The sequence below is a fragment of the Oncorhynchus tshawytscha genome, linkage group LG12 (genome assembly GCF_018296145.1).
Source record: "Oncorhynchus tshawytscha isolate Ot180627B linkage group LG12, Otsh_v2.0, whole genome shotgun sequence".
NCBI classification, from domain to species: Eukaryota; Metazoa; Chordata; class Actinopteri; order Salmoniformes; family Salmonidae; genus Oncorhynchus; species Oncorhynchus tshawytscha.
In genome coordinates, this window is record NC_056440.1 from 8,551,624 (window position 1) to 8,571,913 (window position 20,290).

General features: G+C 44.2%; 2 protein-coding genes across 2 annotated transcripts; both read right to left on the reverse strand.

Moving 5' to 3' along the window:
- Positions 1 to 466: 466 nt before the first annotated feature.
- marveld2b (MARVEL domain containing 2b) lies at positions 467 to 9,939 on the reverse strand. The gene is given in 9 exon segments (XM_024438147.2): positions 467 to 1,356; positions 2,673 to 2,723; positions 3,363 to 3,534; positions 5,524 to 5,702; positions 6,010 to 6,045; positions 6,159 to 7,148; positions 7,151 to 7,182; positions 7,185 to 7,404; positions 9,619 to 9,939. Coding segments are annotated over 9 exon segments (1,815 nt in total). The 5' UTR covers positions 9,634 to 9,939; the 3' UTR covers positions 467 to 1,236.
- A 729-nt stretch (positions 9,940 to 10,668) lies between these two features.
- On the reverse strand, positions 10,669 to 20,248 carry ak6 (adenylate kinase 6). The gene is made up of 5 exons (XM_024438154.2): positions 20,016 to 20,248; positions 19,525 to 19,617; positions 13,108 to 13,166; positions 12,811 to 12,956; positions 10,669 to 12,248 (listed from the first exon to the last, which is right to left on the reverse strand). Exons 1-5 carry the CDS (start codon positions 20,050 to 20,052, stop codon positions 12,059 to 12,061), a joined length of 525 nt encoding a protein of 174 aa, XP_024293922.1. The 5' UTR covers positions 20,053 to 20,248; the 3' UTR covers positions 10,669 to 12,058.
- Positions 20,249 to 20,290: the final 42 nt, after the last annotated feature.

Sequence of the window (20,290 nt, forward strand, 5' to 3'; positions counted from 1 at the left end):
GAATCTGTTAATTTTCAAAAGCTTCCGCATGGAATCGTAAATTGCCTGTGTATCTTCAACCTATAAGGGCCTACGGTGTGTGTGTGTAAGATGACACCTTGGTGGGAGTTGCAGTGGAGCCAGAACTCTACAAAGTTGATTTGAATAGGGGACTGTGATACCCAACGCCCTCTCCCCCCTCCCCTCTAGTGTCCATCATGACCAAACCAGTCCTCCAGGCTTTAACGAGACCAACAGCCATGTCATGAGGACTAGGCAAGATTCCACGCCGACAGGAAGTGTGTGTGTGTGAGAGAGAGACATTGTTTAGGCAAGATTCCCTTTTGTAACAGACACTGACTGACAGAAAAAGGATCCAATTTCCAGTATTCTCTGACATTCATCAACCACTGACATAGTCAGTCACACACACACTCTTCTGTGACTAATATAATGGTCATTTCTACTAGGGAAAAAAAAGGCATCATAGTTTTTAGGATCTTTATCAAACTGTGCTGAAATCAAACTTTCCAGACTTTCCTTCAATTATCAAGAAATTACAAGTACATCGGTAAGCAAGTCGAAACAGAAATATGATACTGGATAATGTTTCTACACATAAATGTACAAAATATACCAGAAAGGCCACGTGTTCCAAATAAACCACCTCGATTGACATGAGTGTACAACGTTGGACTGTGTTCATGTACACCCAGAAGCTGCAAAAAATAGTTTTTGAAAAACACAAGTCAATAACGACATAGGAGATACTTTGTCACTTAATTTAAAAAAATATTGCGGAAAAGTCTGTTGAGGAAAACATAACAGATTTGTTAAGATTCATACTGTTACAGTATCTAGAGTTTACAAAATGGTACAATAGAGATAAATAATTATACACAACAAAGAATGACATCTGCCCACATGATGAAATTGATGTTGGGGTACTGTGTAGAGACTGATCTGTCCTTCAGGGTTGGGCAGTGGCAACCCACTTACAATTATGGCAGTGAACAAAGATATCACGGACATCAATAAAAACAAAATGGATCAGATAAGAAAACGTGTAGATTATAAAACCAGCCTCTATCAATTTTTGTGGCACTAAAATCTTTATATGATTTGACCCAAGGCATATCCACATAATGCATAGAACAGACAAGGAATGGCATCCAACATAATGAAGTGGAGGGTAAACTTCAGCATTCGGGCTCGACCTGGCTCAGTTAAGCTGCACAGTTCAGAGTGTGTGTTCGTCTAGTTGAAGCCGTCGTTCCAGTCCATGACCTTGTTGTATTCGTTGATCTTCTGTTTGATGTGGGACAGTTTGTTCTTCAGGTACTCACACCTCTCCCTCTTCTCAAGGAACGTAGGATCCTGACCACGAGAGAGAGAGAGACAGAGAGAGAGACAGAGAGAGAGACACAGAGAGACACACACAGAGAGACACAGACAGAGAGAGACAGAGAGAGAGAGAGACAGAGAGAGAGACAGAGAGAGAGAGAGACAGAGAGAGAGACAGAGAGAGAGAGAGAGAGAGACACAGAGAGAGACACAGACAGAGAGAGAGAGACAGCGAGAGAGACAGCGAGAGAGACAGCGAGAGAGACAGAAGTTAACATTTGTTCGTTCATTTACTGTCTCCATCTCTCTCTTTCACCATCTGCCGCACGCACACACACACACACACACACACACACCTGTGGCAACAAGTCCCATATCCCGTCTCATTTCATAAGGTAATAAATGGTGGAAACGAAAACCATCAGATAAGGGCATAGTTGCATTTGATGTATCTAGCAAATGTCCCCGTCTGCAGTGTGAGTGTAGAAAGGACAAAGATAAACGTTTCGAACAGGAGTGAAGAGTGAGGAGAGAGGAGTGAGGAGAGAGGAGTGAGATCTGAGAGAGGAGTGAGGAGAGAGGAGTGAGATCTGAGAGAGGAGTGAGATCTGAGAGAGGAGTGAGATCTGAGAGAGGAGGAGTGAGAGGAGTGAGGAGTGAGATCTGAGAGAGGAGTGAGGAGTGAGGAGAGAGGAGGAGAGAGGAGTGAGATCTGAGAGAGGAGTGAGATCTGAGAGGAGCGAGATGTGAGGAGTGAGGAGAGAGGGAGTGAGATCTGAGAGAGGAGTGAGGAGAGAGAGATCTGAGAGAGGAGTGAGGAGAGAGGAGAGAGGAGCGAGATCTGAGAGAGGAGTGAGGAGTGAGGAGTGAGATCTGAGAGAGGAGTGAGATCTGAGAGAGGAGTGAGATCTGAGAGAGGAGTGAGATCTGAGAGAGGAGTTAGGAGAGAGGGGTGAGGAGTGAGGAGAGAGGAGAGAGGAGAGAGATCTGAGAGAGGAGTGAGGAGTGAGGAGTGAGATCTGAGAGAGGAGTGAGATCTGAGAGAGGAGTGAGGAGTTAGGAGAGAGGAGTGAGGGGTGAGGAGTGAGGAGTGAATAGGAAGTGCTCTGATCTACTGTCAGTCCGTCACACACCACTGGTTTACCTGAAAGGGAAACTACCTGAAACTGTGTGAAACTCCCCGCCTACACAAACCGGTTCTACAGATCAGCTTCTACTGGGCATCGTCCATAGACATATTACTGAAACCTAAAACTACTCTACAGGTCATCATTAAGGCTCAGGACCTGTAGTGGGTCCCTTACTTATTATTACATTTTCTATTAAAATAAGACTCAAAAATCACTTACCGCTTTCTTTCTCTGGTACTCCAATACTATGGTATTGATGCGTTCCTTCTCCTGAAAGAAGATCTTTAACTTTGAACAAGGGATTGGTAAAAAGCACTAGAATGATGTGAATGGACATGAGGCTAGAATTTATGGGAGCTTTATGTTTTTTAAAATATATTTTTACCCCCTTTTTCTCCCCAATTTCGTGGTATCCAATTGTTAGTAGTTACTATCTTGTCTCATCGCTACAACTCCCGTATGGGCTCGGGAGAGACGAAGGTTGAAAGTCATGCGTCCTCCGATACACAACCCAACCAAGCCACACTGCTTAACACCGCGCCATCCAACCCGGAAGCCAGCCGCACCAATGTGTCAGAGGAAACACCGTGAACCTGGCAACCTTGGTTAGCGTGCACTGCGCCCGGCCCGCCACAGGAGTCTCTGGTGCACGATGAGACAAGGATATCCCTACCGGCCAAACCCTCCCTAACCCGGACGATGCTATGCCAATTGTGCGTCGCCCCACGGACCTCCCGGTCGCGACAGAGCCTGGGCGCGAACCCAGAGTCTCTGGTGGCACAGCTGGCGCTGCAGTACAGCGCCCTTAACCACTGCGCCACCCGGGAGGCCCAGGGAGCTTTATGTTGTGTGTGTGTGTAGTCTCCGTGTGACGTGCTTGTGTATTTCTCTCTCTCTCGATCTCAGTACCAGTTGACTGGAGGGCCGTGGAGGCAGGTTCCTCATCAGTTCGTCCATCTCGTCAAACTTCTTGGCCATGACCTGGACCTCAGCATGCAGCTCTTTGTACTCAGCATACTGGTCCTTAAACACAGCCTTGTACTGGTCCCTCTCCTCCTCCGTACGGATTGTCGGGTACTTCCTGTTCACACAACAAATACAAAGCAGAGGTCATCAACAAGCATCTCAAATAGTCTAAAATGACTCGTCCTACACAAAAATACAGGGTTGGTTTTTTAAGGCCTTTATATGTAGAAACAAATGTCTACCACCTGGGCAACCAGGTGTGTGTGAACTCTTGCCAAGCCCAGCAATGACATTAACGGATCAATTAAGTGGCAGAGAGAGATAGAAAAGGCAGGACTGAGTGTGGCCCTCGTGAGATGGAATTCTGCGCCGTATGACTGTCAATAGATAAGTCTAGTAGGAAGCAGACTGTGGCAGTCAGCTAGCCGTTGGTACTTAAAATTAAGGTCCATACATTTGATTTTATTTAACACTGCTCAAAAAAATAAAGGGAACACTTAAAACAACACAATGTAACTCCAAGTCAATCACACTTCTGTGAAATCAAACTGTCCACTTAGGAAGCAACACTGATTGACAATACATTTCACATGCTGTTGTGCAAATGGAATAGACAACAGGTGGAAATGATAGGCAATTAGCAAGACACCCCCAATAAAGGAGTGGTTCTGCAGGTGGTGACCACAGACCACTTCTCAGTTCCTATGCTTCTTGGCTGATGTTTTGGTCACTTTTGAATGCTGGCGGGGCTTTCACTATAGTGGTAGCATGAGACGGAGTCTACAACCCACACAAGTGGCTCAGGTAGTGTGAGCTGTGGCAAGAAGGTTTGCTGTGTCTGTCAGCGTAGTGTCCAGAGCATGGAGGCAATACCAGGAGACAGGCCAGTACATCAGTAGACGTGGAGGAGGCCGTAGGAGGGCAACAACCCAGCAGCAGGACTGCTACCTCCGCCTTTGTGCAAGGAGGAGCAGGAGGAGCACTGCCAGAGCCCTGCAAAATGACCTCCAGCAGGCCACAAATGTGCATGTGTCTGCTCAAACGGTCAGAAACAGACTCCATGAGGGTGGTATGAGGGCCTGACGTCCACAGGTGGGGGTTGTGCTTACAGCCCAACACCGTGCAGGACGTTTGGCATTTGCCAGAGAACACCAAGAACGCACAGCCCTCCATGTGCTCACCAGAGGTAGCCTGACTGCCATTAGGTACCGAGATGAGATCCTCAGACCCCTTGTGAGACCATATGCTGGTGCGGTTGGCCCTGGGTTCCTCCTAATGCAAGACAATGCTAGACCTCATGTGGCTGGAGTGTGTCAGCATTTCCTGCAAGAGGAAGGCATTGATGCTATGGACTGGCCCGCCTGTTCCCCAGACCTGAATCCAATTGAGCACATCTGGGACATCATGTCTCGCTCCATCCACCAACGCCACATTGCACCACAGACTGTCCAGGAGTTGGCAGATGCTTTAGTCCAGGTCTGGGAGGAGATCCCTCAGGAGACCATCCCCCACCTCATCAGGAGCATGCCCAGGCGTTGTAGGGAGGTCATACAGGCACGTGGAGGCCACACACACTACTGAGCCTCATTTTGACTTGTTTTAAGGACATTACATCAAAGTTGGATCAGCCTGTAGTGTGGTTTTCCACTTTAATTTTGAGTGTGATTCCAAATCCAGACCTCCATAGGTTGATAAATTTGATTTCCATTGATAATTTTTGCGTGATTTTTGTTGTCAGCACATTCAACTATATAAAGAAAAAAGTATTTAATAAGAATATTTCATTCATTCAGATCTAGGATGTGTTATTTTAGTATTCCCTTTATTTTTTTGAGCAGTGTATATCTACATTTTTTGTTTCATTACATTTTCTCTAAATTTGCTTTGTTGTACAATGTTAAAGGTTAAAGGGAAGTTCCATTGAGACCAAAGTTTTCTTCACAAAAAAATTAAGTTTATTTTTAATTAATTAATACAAAGTACATAATAAGGAAGCAGTGATTGAAATGACAACGAACAAAGGCAGGAGCATGATACACAACAATACAAACTCCATCTGTCAGAGAACAGGTCAACTAAAGTTAGATGGGTGGTCAGTACTCACGCCACGTAGTCTGCGACGATTACAGGTTTGGGGATGTGTCCTGCGGGGATGTGTCCTCGGAGGATCTCTGGCTCCATCATCAGAGGGGCGGCTGGAGAGGCAACATGGCCGTCCAACACCTCCGGGATAGTCTGGAGGGTGGGGAGAGGGGTCTGCGCTGAGGTCCTGGAACCGCCCAGCTGGGGAAGGATGGGGATTGGCGGTATGATTACTGAGTTGTCAGCAGGGTTGAGGTCAATTCCATTTTAATTCATGTCAATTCAGAAAGTAAACCAAATTCCAATTCCAAAAGTTCAAGAGGAAAGACAGTGTGTCAGTGTGCTTCCTGAATTAACTGGAATTTAACATGGTTGTCAGTATGTATACTCAACGTAATGGAATGAAGAATGTGACATTTGCGCCTTGGTTGTGAAAAAAAAAAGAGCTTTACAAATTAAATGAATAAATATGAATTAAAGTTTTCTACTAGTGTACTAAGAGACTTACAGCAGATATTGGCAGGGAAGATCCAATGGTTTTCATCTGAGAACAAAGAAGACCAATGGGAAAGGATGAGGCAAAGGATTTGTCATGGAACACAAAAAAATTGCAGCCCAAAAGGACAACTGTGTGTGTGTGTCTAATCCCGCCCTCACCTCCTGCGCTAACCCCTCCCTCCTCAGCCTCGCCGCCTCGTGCCGCCACAGCTTCAGACACACACCGGCGCCCACAAAATATATCATCATGTTGACGAACAGAAAAATAATGGCGGCGGTCTGGCCGGCCTCTGTGCGACAGAAGGCTCCGTTGACTCCGTTGTTGAAAACAGGGATGTAACAGAGGCCTCCTCTGGTTGTGTCCCTGACGTACATGACCGCTGCTACCATGTAGAGAAACCCAAGGGCCAGGTTAATTACACACTCAGTCAACGGCCACCAAGACGAGTCTAGGAGGATGGTACGGTAGTACATGGTCATCCCCAGGACTAGCATAATGACTGTTACTATCCAGGCCAGGCCAGCCACTACCAAGATGAAGGGGGTTTTGGGTCCGTCGTAGCTGAACGATCCGCTGCCTCCGTACGCTGCTGCGCCGCCCCCTAACCCCCCAAACAACTGTGGCTGGGAATAGCCGAACATATTGAACCACTCGTTGTCCTTGTGCACATAAGCACACGCGCAGGCGAAGACGACAGCGCCCAAAAGGAGCTCGACACAGCCCAGGATGCGCAGTAACCCCGCCCAGGACTTCATATAGGCGTAGCGCTGGTGGTAATCCTCCACCCGCTCGCTGTAGGTCTTGGCTGAGCGGAATGTGACGCCTGAGACAGACTCGAATGCATCGGTTCCTAGCAACATGGCGTCACGTTCTTTTCTGGAGTTGTAGCTGCCGCCAGAGCCTCCGTACGGATCCAGGTAGGAGCCAGGGAGGGAGGGAGAGGGGGGAGGGGAGCAGGGGACACCTCTAGTGGTTCCTGGTTTGAGGTCGTCTTTTTCCGTCAGCGGCGGGGAGGGGGGTAAGGAGAAGGGCTTGTTGCTGCTACCACGGACACTGTTGCCGCGGAAGAAGTTCTTGAAGGAGTCAGGAATGAAGCGGCGGACGGGTTTGATGTCCATGGCCGCACTGTCGTTGTCAAGGCGCTCCGAGGCACCGTCGCTAGGGGGTAGAAGTCAGGGCCCACGGGGGCTGGTCTGGGAGGGGAGGGGGGGGCAGGGGGTCAGAGCTCACAGCCAGGTCTGCCCCCCTGAAACCCCCAAGGGAGCGGGGAGGAGGAGGGAGGTCCTGGTCCCTCCATAAAGAGCCCACTGGGACCTGGTCGTAGTGAGGTTCTGCATCCCGGACAATGTTGAAACGGCCAGAGGAACCTCCTCTAGCAGACATGGGGACGCACTGGTCTCTGCCCTCGTACAGACACAGAGAGGAGAGAGGCTGTGGTTAGAAAATGCAGGACAATATTGCCAAAGGATGAGCTGCTTGATAGTCTCAAATCTATGCCGTATACTTTGTTTGACCTCTAAACTACCTTTACAAAAGCATAACAGGACAAAGATTGTTAACCTCAAGACATGATCTGGATTACTATTACAATGTGTGTGTGTGTGTGTGTTATTGATATGTATAATTATGTAATTTTCTTGTTACTTTCTGATTTTTTTAATGCATTATTCTTTTTAGTTTATTTAGTAAATATTTTCTTAACTCTTTCTTGAACTGCATTGTTGGTTAAGGTTTTGTAAGTAAACATTTCACGGTAAGGTCTACCTGTTGTATTTGGCGCATGCGAAAATTTAAATCAGATTTGATTTGTGTGTGTGTGGAGCGGGGGGCAGTAGTTGCATGCAAACGGGCACTGTCTTCAATCAGGGGCTTCCTGGTTATTGGCAATGCCAGATATACTGTTACCCCCCCCAGATAACACAAAGAACCTACCCAGATTCACCTAAACCTCATGTGGATTACTGGAAAGCAATACATTTTTAGTGAGTGGACTATCTTGGTGGTTAAATCAATAAAAAATGTCTGTCTCCCACGAACAAAACAATGTAGTTTTCTATAGCATGTCAAGTAACTCAAGTAAAACTCCCATCACCAAAGGACCATAATATCAACATCTCTTCACAATTTTGGCATTGTTGTATCTTGCATCAATAGTAACATCGCAAAAAAAATATGGAAAATAGTTGGAATAATACCTCTTTTACACAATCACCAGGCCAGACTCACATGGCCTTTCTATTCAGTATGAATATGTTTATATGGCTCCGATTTCCTCTCTGGCTGTGTCACCTGGAATGAGGACAAACAGGCAACAGTCAGTTACACTGAGGGAGTTTGTTTATCTGGCCCGGGTTACCCCGGTGGAAGAAGTTTGAACCAGGAGAAAAGTGACGCCAGGCTGCCTCCCGACGTGAGCCAAGTGCCTGCTCTCTCTCGCTGATGGCGAAATCGGATGAAAACAAACGTGTCATAATTAAGTATGTGGAGAGTGATCAGTAGGATTATGTGTTTTTCACATTCAGATGTGATTGCTTTTGATAAAAACGCAATTGACAACTAGTTTAAAAATTCTAAAAATGTATTTTATGGAAAAGGTATGCATGTTTCTGGATGATGCGCCATGCTGCCTTGTTGACAACATGACCGAGCAGCGCAGATTACGGTTTGATTTGAGAAGGGCGCTCCTCCCTCCCCGATTTTGTCCAATAACGTGACTGGCCATTGTTCATCCCGGGCCCGCGTAATACAACTCCCTCAATGACCTACATGCATCAAATCAAATATCTTACTTGTCACGTGCTCGGGAATATAACAGGTGTGGACCTTACCGTGAAATGCTTACTTACAAGCCCTTAACCAACAATGCAGTTTAAAAAAAAATACAGTTAAGAAAATATTTGCTAAATAAACTAAAGTAAAAAAGAAAAAAAACAACATAACGAGGCTATATACAGGGGGTACCGGTACCGAGTCAATGTGCAGGGGTACTAATTAGTCGAGGTAATTTGTACATGTAGGTTGAGGTAAAGCGGGAGCAAGGTTGTGTACTGAATATCTACAGTATATCCTACATACTTTAACTGTACTCTAGGTTTGCAAAAAGGCTCAATCTGATGACCTTATTTGTTCTGACCTAACATAGCAATTTTAAGAGAGACTGTAGCAGCCGGTTTACAACTCCATTACAACTTGGAAGTTAGGTGTGCGTCTTTGTCGACATAAAAAAAAAATCTAAACCACATGACAAGGCTACATCAAATCTGAACTAAAACTCGTGTCCACAATTTCATTTTGGCATTGCAGTCCACCACATGGCGAATAGGAGCTTCGGGAACATTCTACAAACACTTATTATTATTATTGGCCTAACCTCTGAGTACAGAACTACTGATCTCTCACGGCATTATCTATGTTTTTATTAATATTATCCTGATTTGTAACATTACCAGGTTGCTGTCCAGACTGTTTACCATCCCCATGAAATTGCTACTCGCATCATCACATATAACCTACATAAAACTGATAAGCACATATATTAAAACATCTGTAATATATATATTCCTAAATGTGACAACTCAGTTGACGTTTTATTATGAAATGTATTTGAATTTCGCTTACCTGCGGATGATACATTCACCTGTTTCTTCCGCTAATTAATTTCCGCAGAACGTAGGAGCTGGACCATGTGACCAACCAGTCCCTGTGCGTGACATAGCCGTCTGACAAGAACAACACCTGGGCTGTCCGGTCGAACCAGGGGTGTATTCATTACGCCAATTCTTTTGCAAAACGTTCGTCTGTTGCGAAACTGTTTAAGGCCAACTCAAAACGGAAAACATTTTGCAACGAAAACGAGTTTCTATTGGACAAATTTAGGTAGGTCGCTCACCGTTTCGTTTGCTTCTTAAACGATAAACGACCTGTTGCAAGACGCAATGCATACAACTCAGACTTAACTGGGCTGAAAAAACGTAATGCAACGTTCAATTACGGCTCGTTTCTAAGCGATTAGTTAAAAAACGGGGAGTGGTTTGGTTGCGGTTTGGGGAAACGTGCCGTTCAGTACAAGCCCTTACGCAACGTAGCACATGTTCAATCGAACTGAACGCACCCCTGGTGCGGTGGGTGTAACTGGCGCGCTCTTAAAACGGGGATCGAAACCAGTGATATGTCTGAAACCCCCTTGGCCCTTTTGACTACTAATTGCTACTTTTTCTGCCGTTACTCTAATTTGCATTTTACTCGTTTTTTTTTTTGCAGACTAGACTTGCTCCTCCAGCTGGCTATTTCAGTTAGATGCAGCACATCAAGAGAAATAAAAGCTCAGTTTAGTTTATAGCCTGTAGCAGGGGTGTGAAACATATGCCAGGGGGTCCCACTGACCTTCTCCTTCCAATGGATTTTGAGGAGAAGTGGTGAGGAGTATGCAATTGAGATTATCCCTGGGTAGAAATTATAAATGGACCAACATTCATCAGCTCGCTAATAATCACAGAAATGAAAGCTCGACAGTCAGGGAACCAAAACGTTTTGATGGGGAGGAAATATAACCAATCCGGACCTCGCCCGAGACCGACTGCAGCTTCCAGCGAGTTTGACACCCCTGGCCTTTATAGACACCCCTGGCCTTTAGCTACAGATCCAATAAAATCCCCAGTTCATCGTAAATGCATTTGTATTCTTTATTATGTTGTTCCACCATCATTCCTTCCTTGTACAGTATAAAGCTTTAGCCATACAAAAACGACCACTGTCTACTGATAAAACCTGTGAGTATTTCATGGAAATACTAGCGGTATGAGGACTAAATGAAATGTTTCATGCATCTTTTCTTAAATAAAATGGAAATATGAAACCTAAAATTAAAAAAAATAAACTTCTGGCAAAAACAGAATTCCTGCATTATGGCCTGTGTTGTTGAAATCTGAATGACATGACTATGTTTATGGCTACTAATGTCCACAAGAAATTATGAATTTAAAAGATAATACAATTCAAAAATAAATGTAAAACAAAAAACACATTTAACCAAAAGGCATGTTTTTTTGTTTTGTAGATAAACCATTGCAATGCAATAAATGCAAAATAAATTGTAATCGGTTTTAAATCAATCTATGCCACAAGAAAATGCAGCATGCATCTAACTAATACACATTCAATTTTGCCCATCCTTAAGACTCTAAAATGACAAAACATTTCCCTTAGGAGAGTAGAGATATAGTGACGCATGCATTTGGACTTGAATACTGCCCAAATCTTGTGATGACATGGTGTTTCATGACATCTAGCTTGTCCATGAACAGCTCTTGCAACACAAGTCAGTATCCAAACATGCTTTACTGCCCTAGCTTTCATCCTAAATGAAGGTGTGGTTAACCATACAGTCCAAGCAGGGAATAAACACAGCCAACGGGAGCATCTCAACTGACACCAGCTACCACATATAGTGCACTACCGTCGATCAGTGTCCTAGGCCCTGATCAAAATTAGTGCACTATATAGCGAACAGGCTGCCATTTGAGACGTAGATATTTATTATCATTCCACTGGGCCTCTACTCAGTGAGGTAACCACACTTGTCCATGTCTTAGACTGTAAACATGTCTACAATAGAGAGTGTATTGTTTACCAATTTTATGTCATCAATGTTGTCAACTATGCTAGATGAATTTTGTTTTCAGACCTGGGGCATATTTTTGTTCCAGTCCAAGACTATCACACCCATTTCAACAACTCAATGATTGGTTGATCAATTCAGAATCAGGTGTGATACATGTTGTGCTCGAACCAAAACCAGGACTTAAAGCCTCAGTACTATCCTAGTATGTGTTTGATTGCTATAAGTTAGGCATATAGATTATTATTTTATTTTTTTTCAACAAACATAAAGAGTCCATTGGTATGTTTTTTTTCTAGTATGATTGGTATGTTTTTTTTCTAGTATGAAGAAGATTCCAGCCATGCACTGTTTTGGTTTCTAGGGTTTGTGTCCATGCTAGTTGTTGTCCTTCACCCACTGCTCTATCCACTGTTTTGGTTTCTAGGGTTTGTGTCCATGCTAGTTGTTGTCCTTCACCCACTGCTCGATCCACTGGACTACCTGCTCCAGGTTGCGCTCCAGGTCCTCAGGCTCGTTGCTGGGCAACTGGTGGACAATCTCCTCCTTGTAGGCCTCCATGGCCTCCTCGTAGATGGTCTGGAAGATCTCACACTGGACATTGTCCTGCAATTTCTTCCCTGTGTAGCCCCTGTGGAGAGAGAGAGAGAAAAATACACATAATTTGTTTAGAGCTTTCTGAATCCCCTATAGGGTCTTACCAGGGAAGAGGAAAGTGTTCTGTACAGTCTCTCTCTCTCTGTGTTTTGCATTTCTTCTATAGGGGGTACACAGAGAAATAAGAGATTGTACAAAACACTTCCCTATGTACCCCCCCATGAAGGAGAAGGAAAGGGAGGAGCATGTCAGCCAGTGGTAGGAGAGGGAGAGCGACCCTTTTTAGACTACTGAGCCCGAGCCATACTGGGTTGTGAGCCACTGGCCTGTTAATGCGCCAACCATAGTAGCTGGAACCTTGCTGAAAGCACAATGAGCAAATAAAACCGCTGAGCCAGCGTAAAAAGACTTAGGTTGGCACGACAGTATGAAAGAAGAAGAGAGAAAAAAAGTAAGGAGGCGCACACAGGGTCATAGTGCCTGTAGCCCGGAAAACAGCACGGTAGTGATAATGTAGTCCGTGTTCGCGACGTCTAGCAAATACACTGTTAAAACCTTTTTTTTTTTTTTTTCAATTTGCCAGGAGGAAACCCCACCTGCCCTCCAGGCGACTGTAGAGGTTGGTGTTGTCTGTGCGGAGCACGAAAACAATCTGGAACCAACGCTCTGGGAAGAAGTCACAGCCGTGGTAGTCCACTATCACCCCTCCGTCGCCCATCTTATCCTCCAGCTCATCCACCACCTGGAACAAGGTAGCGAACAGTCAGCCTTAAAAAAAAAACGTGAGGGGAAACAAAAACACACAAGTCCTGTGGCGGGGTAACTGCAGCACCTAAAAATACACAGGCTTTGTCATGAGATGTGAATAGACTGTTTTAGATGAGAAGACTCACCCGGTCCTCATCTAACACTGGGCACTGGTACTCTTCATCAAATCCATCAAACAGCTGCCCTAGAAGAGACCGAGACAAACAACGTCATCAGCATGCTCTCCGAAACTTCTGTTTAGATAGGCCTATTTATACTCCCGTCATGTGACAAAAGAATGAGTCGTGATGGGGTAGTGTTATGGTAGATACAGAGTGGTTTCAGAAAGTATTCATACCCTTGACATATTACACGTGTTACAACATGAATTCAAAATGTTTTAAATCTGTGGGAGGGTTCCTCACCAAAAAAGTAAAAACATGTTTTTAGACATTTTAGCAAATGTATTGAAGAGAAGTATAGAAAATATCTAATTTACATAAGTACTCACACCCAAGTCAAACCTTTAGCAGTGATTTAAAGCTGTGAATCTTTGAGTCTCTAAGAGCTTTTCACACCTGGATTGTGCAACATTTGTCCATGATTATTAGCTAAATTATTCAAGCGCTGTCAAATTAGTTCAATTAGCTCCCTAAATTTTATCAGCATATCGATTGCGCAACCAGGGGTGGAAAGACCCTGGATCATTATTACTCTAACTTCCGCGACGCATATAAGGCCCTGCCCCGCCCCCCTTTCGGAAAAGCTGACCACGACTCCATTTTGTTGATCCCTGCCTACAGACAGAAACTAAAACAAGAGGCTCCCACGCTGAGGTCTGTCCAACGCTGGTCCGACCAAGCTGACTCCACACTCCAAGACTGCTTCCATCACGTGGACTGGGAGATGTTTCGTATTGCGTCAGACAACAACATGGACGAATACGCTGATTCGGTGTGCGAGTTCATTAGAACGTGCGTTGAAGATGTCGTTCCCATAGCAACGATTAAAACATTCCCTAACCAGAAACCGTGGATTGATGGCAGCATTCGTGTGAAACTGAAGGCGCGAACCACTGCTTTTAATCAGGGCGTCTGGTAACATGACTGAATACAAACAGTGCAGCTATTCCCTCCGCAAGGCTATCAAACAAGCTAAGCGCCAGTACAGAGACAAAGTAGAATCTCAATTCAACGGCTCAGACACAAGAGGCATGTGGCAGGGTCTACAGTCAATCACGGACTACAGGAAGAAACCCAGCCCAGTCACGGACCAGGATGTCTTGCTCCCAGGCAGACTAAATAACTTTTTTGCCCGCTTTGAGGACAATACAGTGCCACTGACACGGCCTGCAACGAAAACACGCGGTCTCAGCCGAAGTGAGTAAGACATTTAAACGTGTTAACCCTCGCAAGGCTACAGGCCCAGACGGCATCCCCAGCCGCGCCCTCAGAGCATGCGCAGACCAGCTGGCCGGTGTGTTTACGGACATATTCAATCAATCCCTATACCAGTCTGCTGTTCCCACATGCTTCAAGAGGGCCACCATTGTTCCTGTTCCCAAGAAAGCTAAGGTAACTGAGCTAAACGACTACCGCCCCGTAGCACTCACATCCGTCATCATGAAGTGCTTTGAGAGACTAGTCAAGGACCATATCACCTCCACCCTACCTGACACCCTAGACCCACTCCAATTTGCTTACCGCCCAAATAGGTCCACAGACGATGCATTCTCAACCACACTGCACACTGCCCTAACCCATCTGGACAAGAGGAATACCTATGTGAGAATGCTGTTCATCGACTACAGCTCGGCATTCAACACCATAGTACCCTCCAAGCTCGTCATCAAGCTCGAGACCCTGGGTCTCGACCCCGCCCTGTGCAACTGGGTACTGGACTTCCTGACGGGCCGCCCCCAGGTGGTGAGGGTAGGCAACAACATCTCCTCCCCGCTGATCCTCAACACTGGGGCCCCACAAGGGTGCGTTCTGAGCCCTCTCCTGTACTCCCTGTTCACCCACGACTGCGTGTCCATGCACGCCTCCAACTCAATCATCAAGTTTGCGGACGACACAACAGTGGTAGGCTTGATTACCAACAACGACGAGACGGCCTACAGGGAGGAGGTGAGGGCCCTCGGAGTGTGGTGTCAGGAAAATAACCTCACACTCAACGTCAACAAAACTAAGGAGATGATTGTGGACTTCAGGAAACAGCAGAGGGAACACCCCCCCATCCACATCGATGGAACAGTAGTGGAGAGGGTAGCAAGTTTTAAGTTCCTCGGCATACACATCACAGACAAACTGAATTGGTCCACTCACACAGACAGCATCGTGAGGAAGGCGCAGCAGCGCCTCTTCAACCTCAGGAGGCTGAAGAAATTTGGCTTGAGAGCATCCTGGCGGGCTGTATCACCGCCTGGTATGGCAACTGCACCGCCCTCAACCGTAAGGCTCTCCAGAGGGTAGTGAGGTCTGCACAACGCATCACCGGGGGCAAACTACCTGCCCTCCAGGACACCTACACCACCCGATGCTACAGGAAGGCCATAAAGATCATCAAGGACATCAACCACCCGAGCCACTGCCTGTTCACCCCGCTGTCATCCAGAGGGCGAGGTCAGTACAGGTGCATCAAAGCTGGGACCGAGAGACTGAAAAACAGCTTCTATCTCAAGGCCATCAGACTGTTAAACAGCCACCACTAACATTGAGTGGCTGCTGCCAACACACTGTCAATGACACTGACTCAACTCCAGCCACTTTAATAATGGGAATTGATGGGAAATGATGTAAATATATCACTAGCCACTTTAAACAATGCTACCTTATATAATGTTATTTACCCTACATTATTCATCTCATATGCATACGTATATACTGTACTCTATATCATCGACTGTATCCTTATGTAATACATGTATCACTAGCCACTTTAACTATGCCACTTGGTTTACATACTCATCTCATATGTATATACTGTACTCGATATAATCTACTGTATCTTGCCTATGCTGCTCTGTACCATCACTCATTCATATATCCTTATGTACATATTCTTTATCCCCTTACACTGTGTATAAGACAGTAGTTTTTTGGAATTGTTAGTTAGATTACTTGTTCGTTATTACTGCATTGTCGGAACTAGAAGTACAAGCATTTCGCTACACTCGCATTAACATCTGCTAACCATGTGTATGTGACAAATAAAATTTGATTTGATTTGAATTAGTTGCTGACCATTGCTAGACAACCATTTGCAGGTCTTGCCATAGACTTTCAAGTAGATTTACAGTACCAGTCAAAAGTTTGGACACACCTACAAGTTTTTTTATTTTTTAACACTGTAGAATAATAGTGAAAACATCAAAACTATGAAATAACACACATGGAATCATGTAACCAAAAAAAGTGTTAAATTAAAATATATTTTATATTCTTCAAAGTAGAAACCCTTTGCCTTGATGACAGCTTTGTACACACTTGGCATTCGCTCATCCAGCTTCATGAGGAATGTTTTTCCAACAGTCTCGTAGGAGTTCCCACATATGCTGAGCACTTGTCTCCTTTTCCTTCACTCTGCGGTCCAACTCATCCCAAACCATCTCAATTGGGTTGAGGTTGTATGATTGTGAAGGCCAAGTCATCTGATGCAGCCTTACATCACTCTCCTTGGTCAAATTGCCCTTACACAGCCTGGAGGTGTGTTTTGGGTCATTGTCCTGTTGAAAAACAAATGATAGTCCCACTAAGCACAAACCAGATAGGATGGCGTATCGCTGCAGAATGCTGTGGTAGCCATGCCAGTTAAGTGTGCTTTGAATTCTAAATAAATCACAGACTCTGCATCTCGCAAAGACACAGCAGTTGGAACCAAAAACTCAGACCAAAGGACAGATTTCTACCAGTCTGATGGGCCAAGTAACACGAGCAATGGACAAGCGTCTTTTTCTTATTAGTGTCCTTTAGTAGTGGTTTCTTTGCAGCAATTCGACCATGAAGGCCTGATTCACGCAGTCTCCTCTGAACAGTTGATGTCGAGATGTGTCTGTTACTTGAACTCTGAAGCATTTATTTGGGCTGAAATCTGAGGTGCAGTTAACTTTAATGAACTTATCCTCTGCAGCAGAGGTAACTCTGGGTCTTCCTTTCCTGTGGCGGTCCTCATGAGAGCCAGTTTCATCATGGTGCTTGATGGTTTTTGCGACTGCACTTGAAGAATCTTTCAAAGTGCTTGAAATTTTTCAGATTGACTGACCTTCATGTCATAAAGTAATGATGGACTGTCATTTCTCTTTGCTTATTTGAGCTGTGTTAGATTTGGCCTTGTGTTTTAGGTTATTGTCTTGATGAAAGGTGAATTAATCTCCCCGTCTGGTGGAAAGCTGATGTAACAGGTTTTCCTCTCGGATTTTGTCTGTGCTTAGCTTCATTCGGTTTCTTTTTTAGCTTGAAAAACTCCCCACTCCGATTAGAAGCATATCCATAACATGACGCTGCCACCACTATGCTCATCTATAAGTTTAAGCTAGGTAAAGCCCCGCCGTATCTCAGCTCACTGGTCACCATAGCAACACCCACCCATAGCACACGCTCCAGCAGGTATATTTCACTGGTCATCCCCAAAGCCAACACTTACTTTGGCCACCTTTCCTTCCAGTTGTCTGCTGCCAATGACTGTAATGAATTGCAAAAAATAAAATAAAAATATATATATATATATTTTTTTTAAATCACTGAAGCTGGAGACTTATATCTCCCTCTCTAACTTTAAGCATCAGCTGTCAGAGCAGCTTACCAATCACTGTACCTATACACAGCCAATCTGTAAATAGCACACCCAACTATCTTATCCCCACATTGTTACTTATCCTCTTTTACACCCCAGTATCTCTACTTTCACATCATCATCTATCACTCCAGTGTTAATGCTAAATTGTCATTATTTTCACCTCTAGGGCCTATTTATTCCCTCTTCTACATTTGCACACACTACACATAGATTTTTCTATTGTGTTATTGACTGAACGTTTGTTTGTGTAACTCTGTGTTGTTGTTTGTGTCCCACTGCTTTGCTTTATCGTGGCCAGGTTGCAGTTGTAAATGAGAACTTGTTCTCAACTGGCCTACCTGGTTAAATAAAGTTGAAATAAAAAAATAAATGCTTGAAAAAAATGGAGTGGTATTCAGTAATGTGTTGCATTTGCATAAACATATCACTGTACTCAGGACAAAAAGTTAATTGCTTTGCCACAAAGCTTTAGTGCCTTGTTGCAAACAGGATATTTTTTTAATTCAGTACAGGCTTCCTTCTTTTCACTCTGTCAATGAGGTCATTATTATGGAGTAACTACAATGTTGTTGATCCATTCTCAGTTTTTTTTTTTTTTAAATCACAGCCATTAAAAACTCTGTAAATGTTTTAAAGTCACCATTGGCCTCATGGTGAAATCCCTGAGCAGTTTCCTTCCTCTCCAGCAACTGAGTTTTTTAATTTTTTTATTTTATTTTACCTTTATTTAACCAGGTAGGCAAGTTGAGAACAAGTTCTCATTTACAATTGCGACCTGGCCAAGATAAAGCAAAGCAGTTTGACACATACAACGACACAGAGTTACACATGGAGTAAAACAAACATACAGTCAATAATACAGTATAAACAAGTCTATATACAATGTGAGCAAATGAGGTGAGAAGGGAGGTAAAGGCAAAAAAGGCCATGGTGGCAAAGTAAATACAATATAGCAAGTAAAACACTGGAATGGTAGTTTTGCAATGGAGTTAAGAAGGACGCCTGTATCTTTAATAATTTCACCATGCTCAAATGGATATTTTAATGTCTGCTTATTAAAAATGTTTACCCATCTTCCAATAGGTGCCCTTCTTTGTGAGGCATTGGAAAACCTCCCTGGTCATTGTGGTTGAATCTGTGATTTAAATTCACTGCTTGACTGAGGGACCTTACAGATAATTGTATGTGTGGGGTACAGAGAGTTATTTCAACAATCATGTTAAACACTTATTGCACACAGAGTGCATCCATGCAACTTATTACATGACGTGTTAAGCACATTTTTCCTCCTGAACTTATTGAGGCTTGCCATAACAAATATTTGAATATTTATTGACTCAAGAAATGTAACCTTTTCATCAATTAGTAAAAATGTCAAATAACATAATTCCACTGACATTATGTGGTGTTGTGTGTGTTGTGTGTGTTTTTCTCTCAATTTCATCCTTTTTAAATTCAGTCTGTAACAACAAAATGTGGAAACAGACAAGGTGTGTGAATACTTTCTGAAGAGAACGTAGCTAGTGTACCCTTATGCACTTGGTCATCTGTGGTCTATTCATTAAGTCAGAATACGTCTGGAAAACTTTTTTTTTTTTCTCGCAACAGAAATCCTTTATGATCCAAATGCAAAGAACGGTCCTAACTGACTAATAGAAACTCGTTTTCACTGCAAAACATTTTCCGGTTGGAGTTAACGGTTTCCATTGCACAACGTTTTGCAGCGGGATCAGACTAATGAATAGACCCCTAGTGTGTCTTCTTACCTTCTTGTGCCAGGTCGCCTACATTGACATAGGTTAGTCCTGTCCTCTGGGCAAGCTCTTTCCCCAGGGTGGTCTTCCCTACGCCAGGGGTGCCTGTCAGAGGACGGCATAATCATCATAAACAACGTGCTAGGTGGGTAGCTACCTCAAATTTAGCCTACTTCGCCGTTGTACATCTGCAACCACGTCCCAAACAACATACGTTTCTATTTCTACATGTGGTATCTATGCAAACCATTTGCAAGTGAATAATGCTAAAGTTACGAAGGGGGTTGTTAGGTACAGCACCTACTAGTAGCTAGCTAACGCCAGGAATTTCGACCACGCAGCATCTTTCGAGCTTATTTGTGGTGCATCATTGGCTAGCCACAAGCACATAATCGCCCTGAACGGTCTATACACTTACAAATTAAATATCGTTATAGAGGCGGGTAGACGGTGGTAGTTAAATAGATAGTTAACTCGTTGGATGGAGACTTGTTTAACATTACCTGTCAGTAGAATATTTGGTCGCTTCATGATTTTCATCGCTGTTTTTTTTTTCTTGCCTTGCGTGCTCTACACGTGACCAATTACAAAGGTACCGTAGACCTCGGAAAGTTCTCCTATTTTGTTTGTTACTTTTGTTAACAAAACCAGACCACTTGTAACAATCAGTAACCCACTCAATCAAAGTTACTTATGAGTAAAATACAACAAAGCTTCGTGAATCGTGTATTTGGAGAACACGCGACCCCCCCGTGTGCGCGATGTGACGTCAGTATTG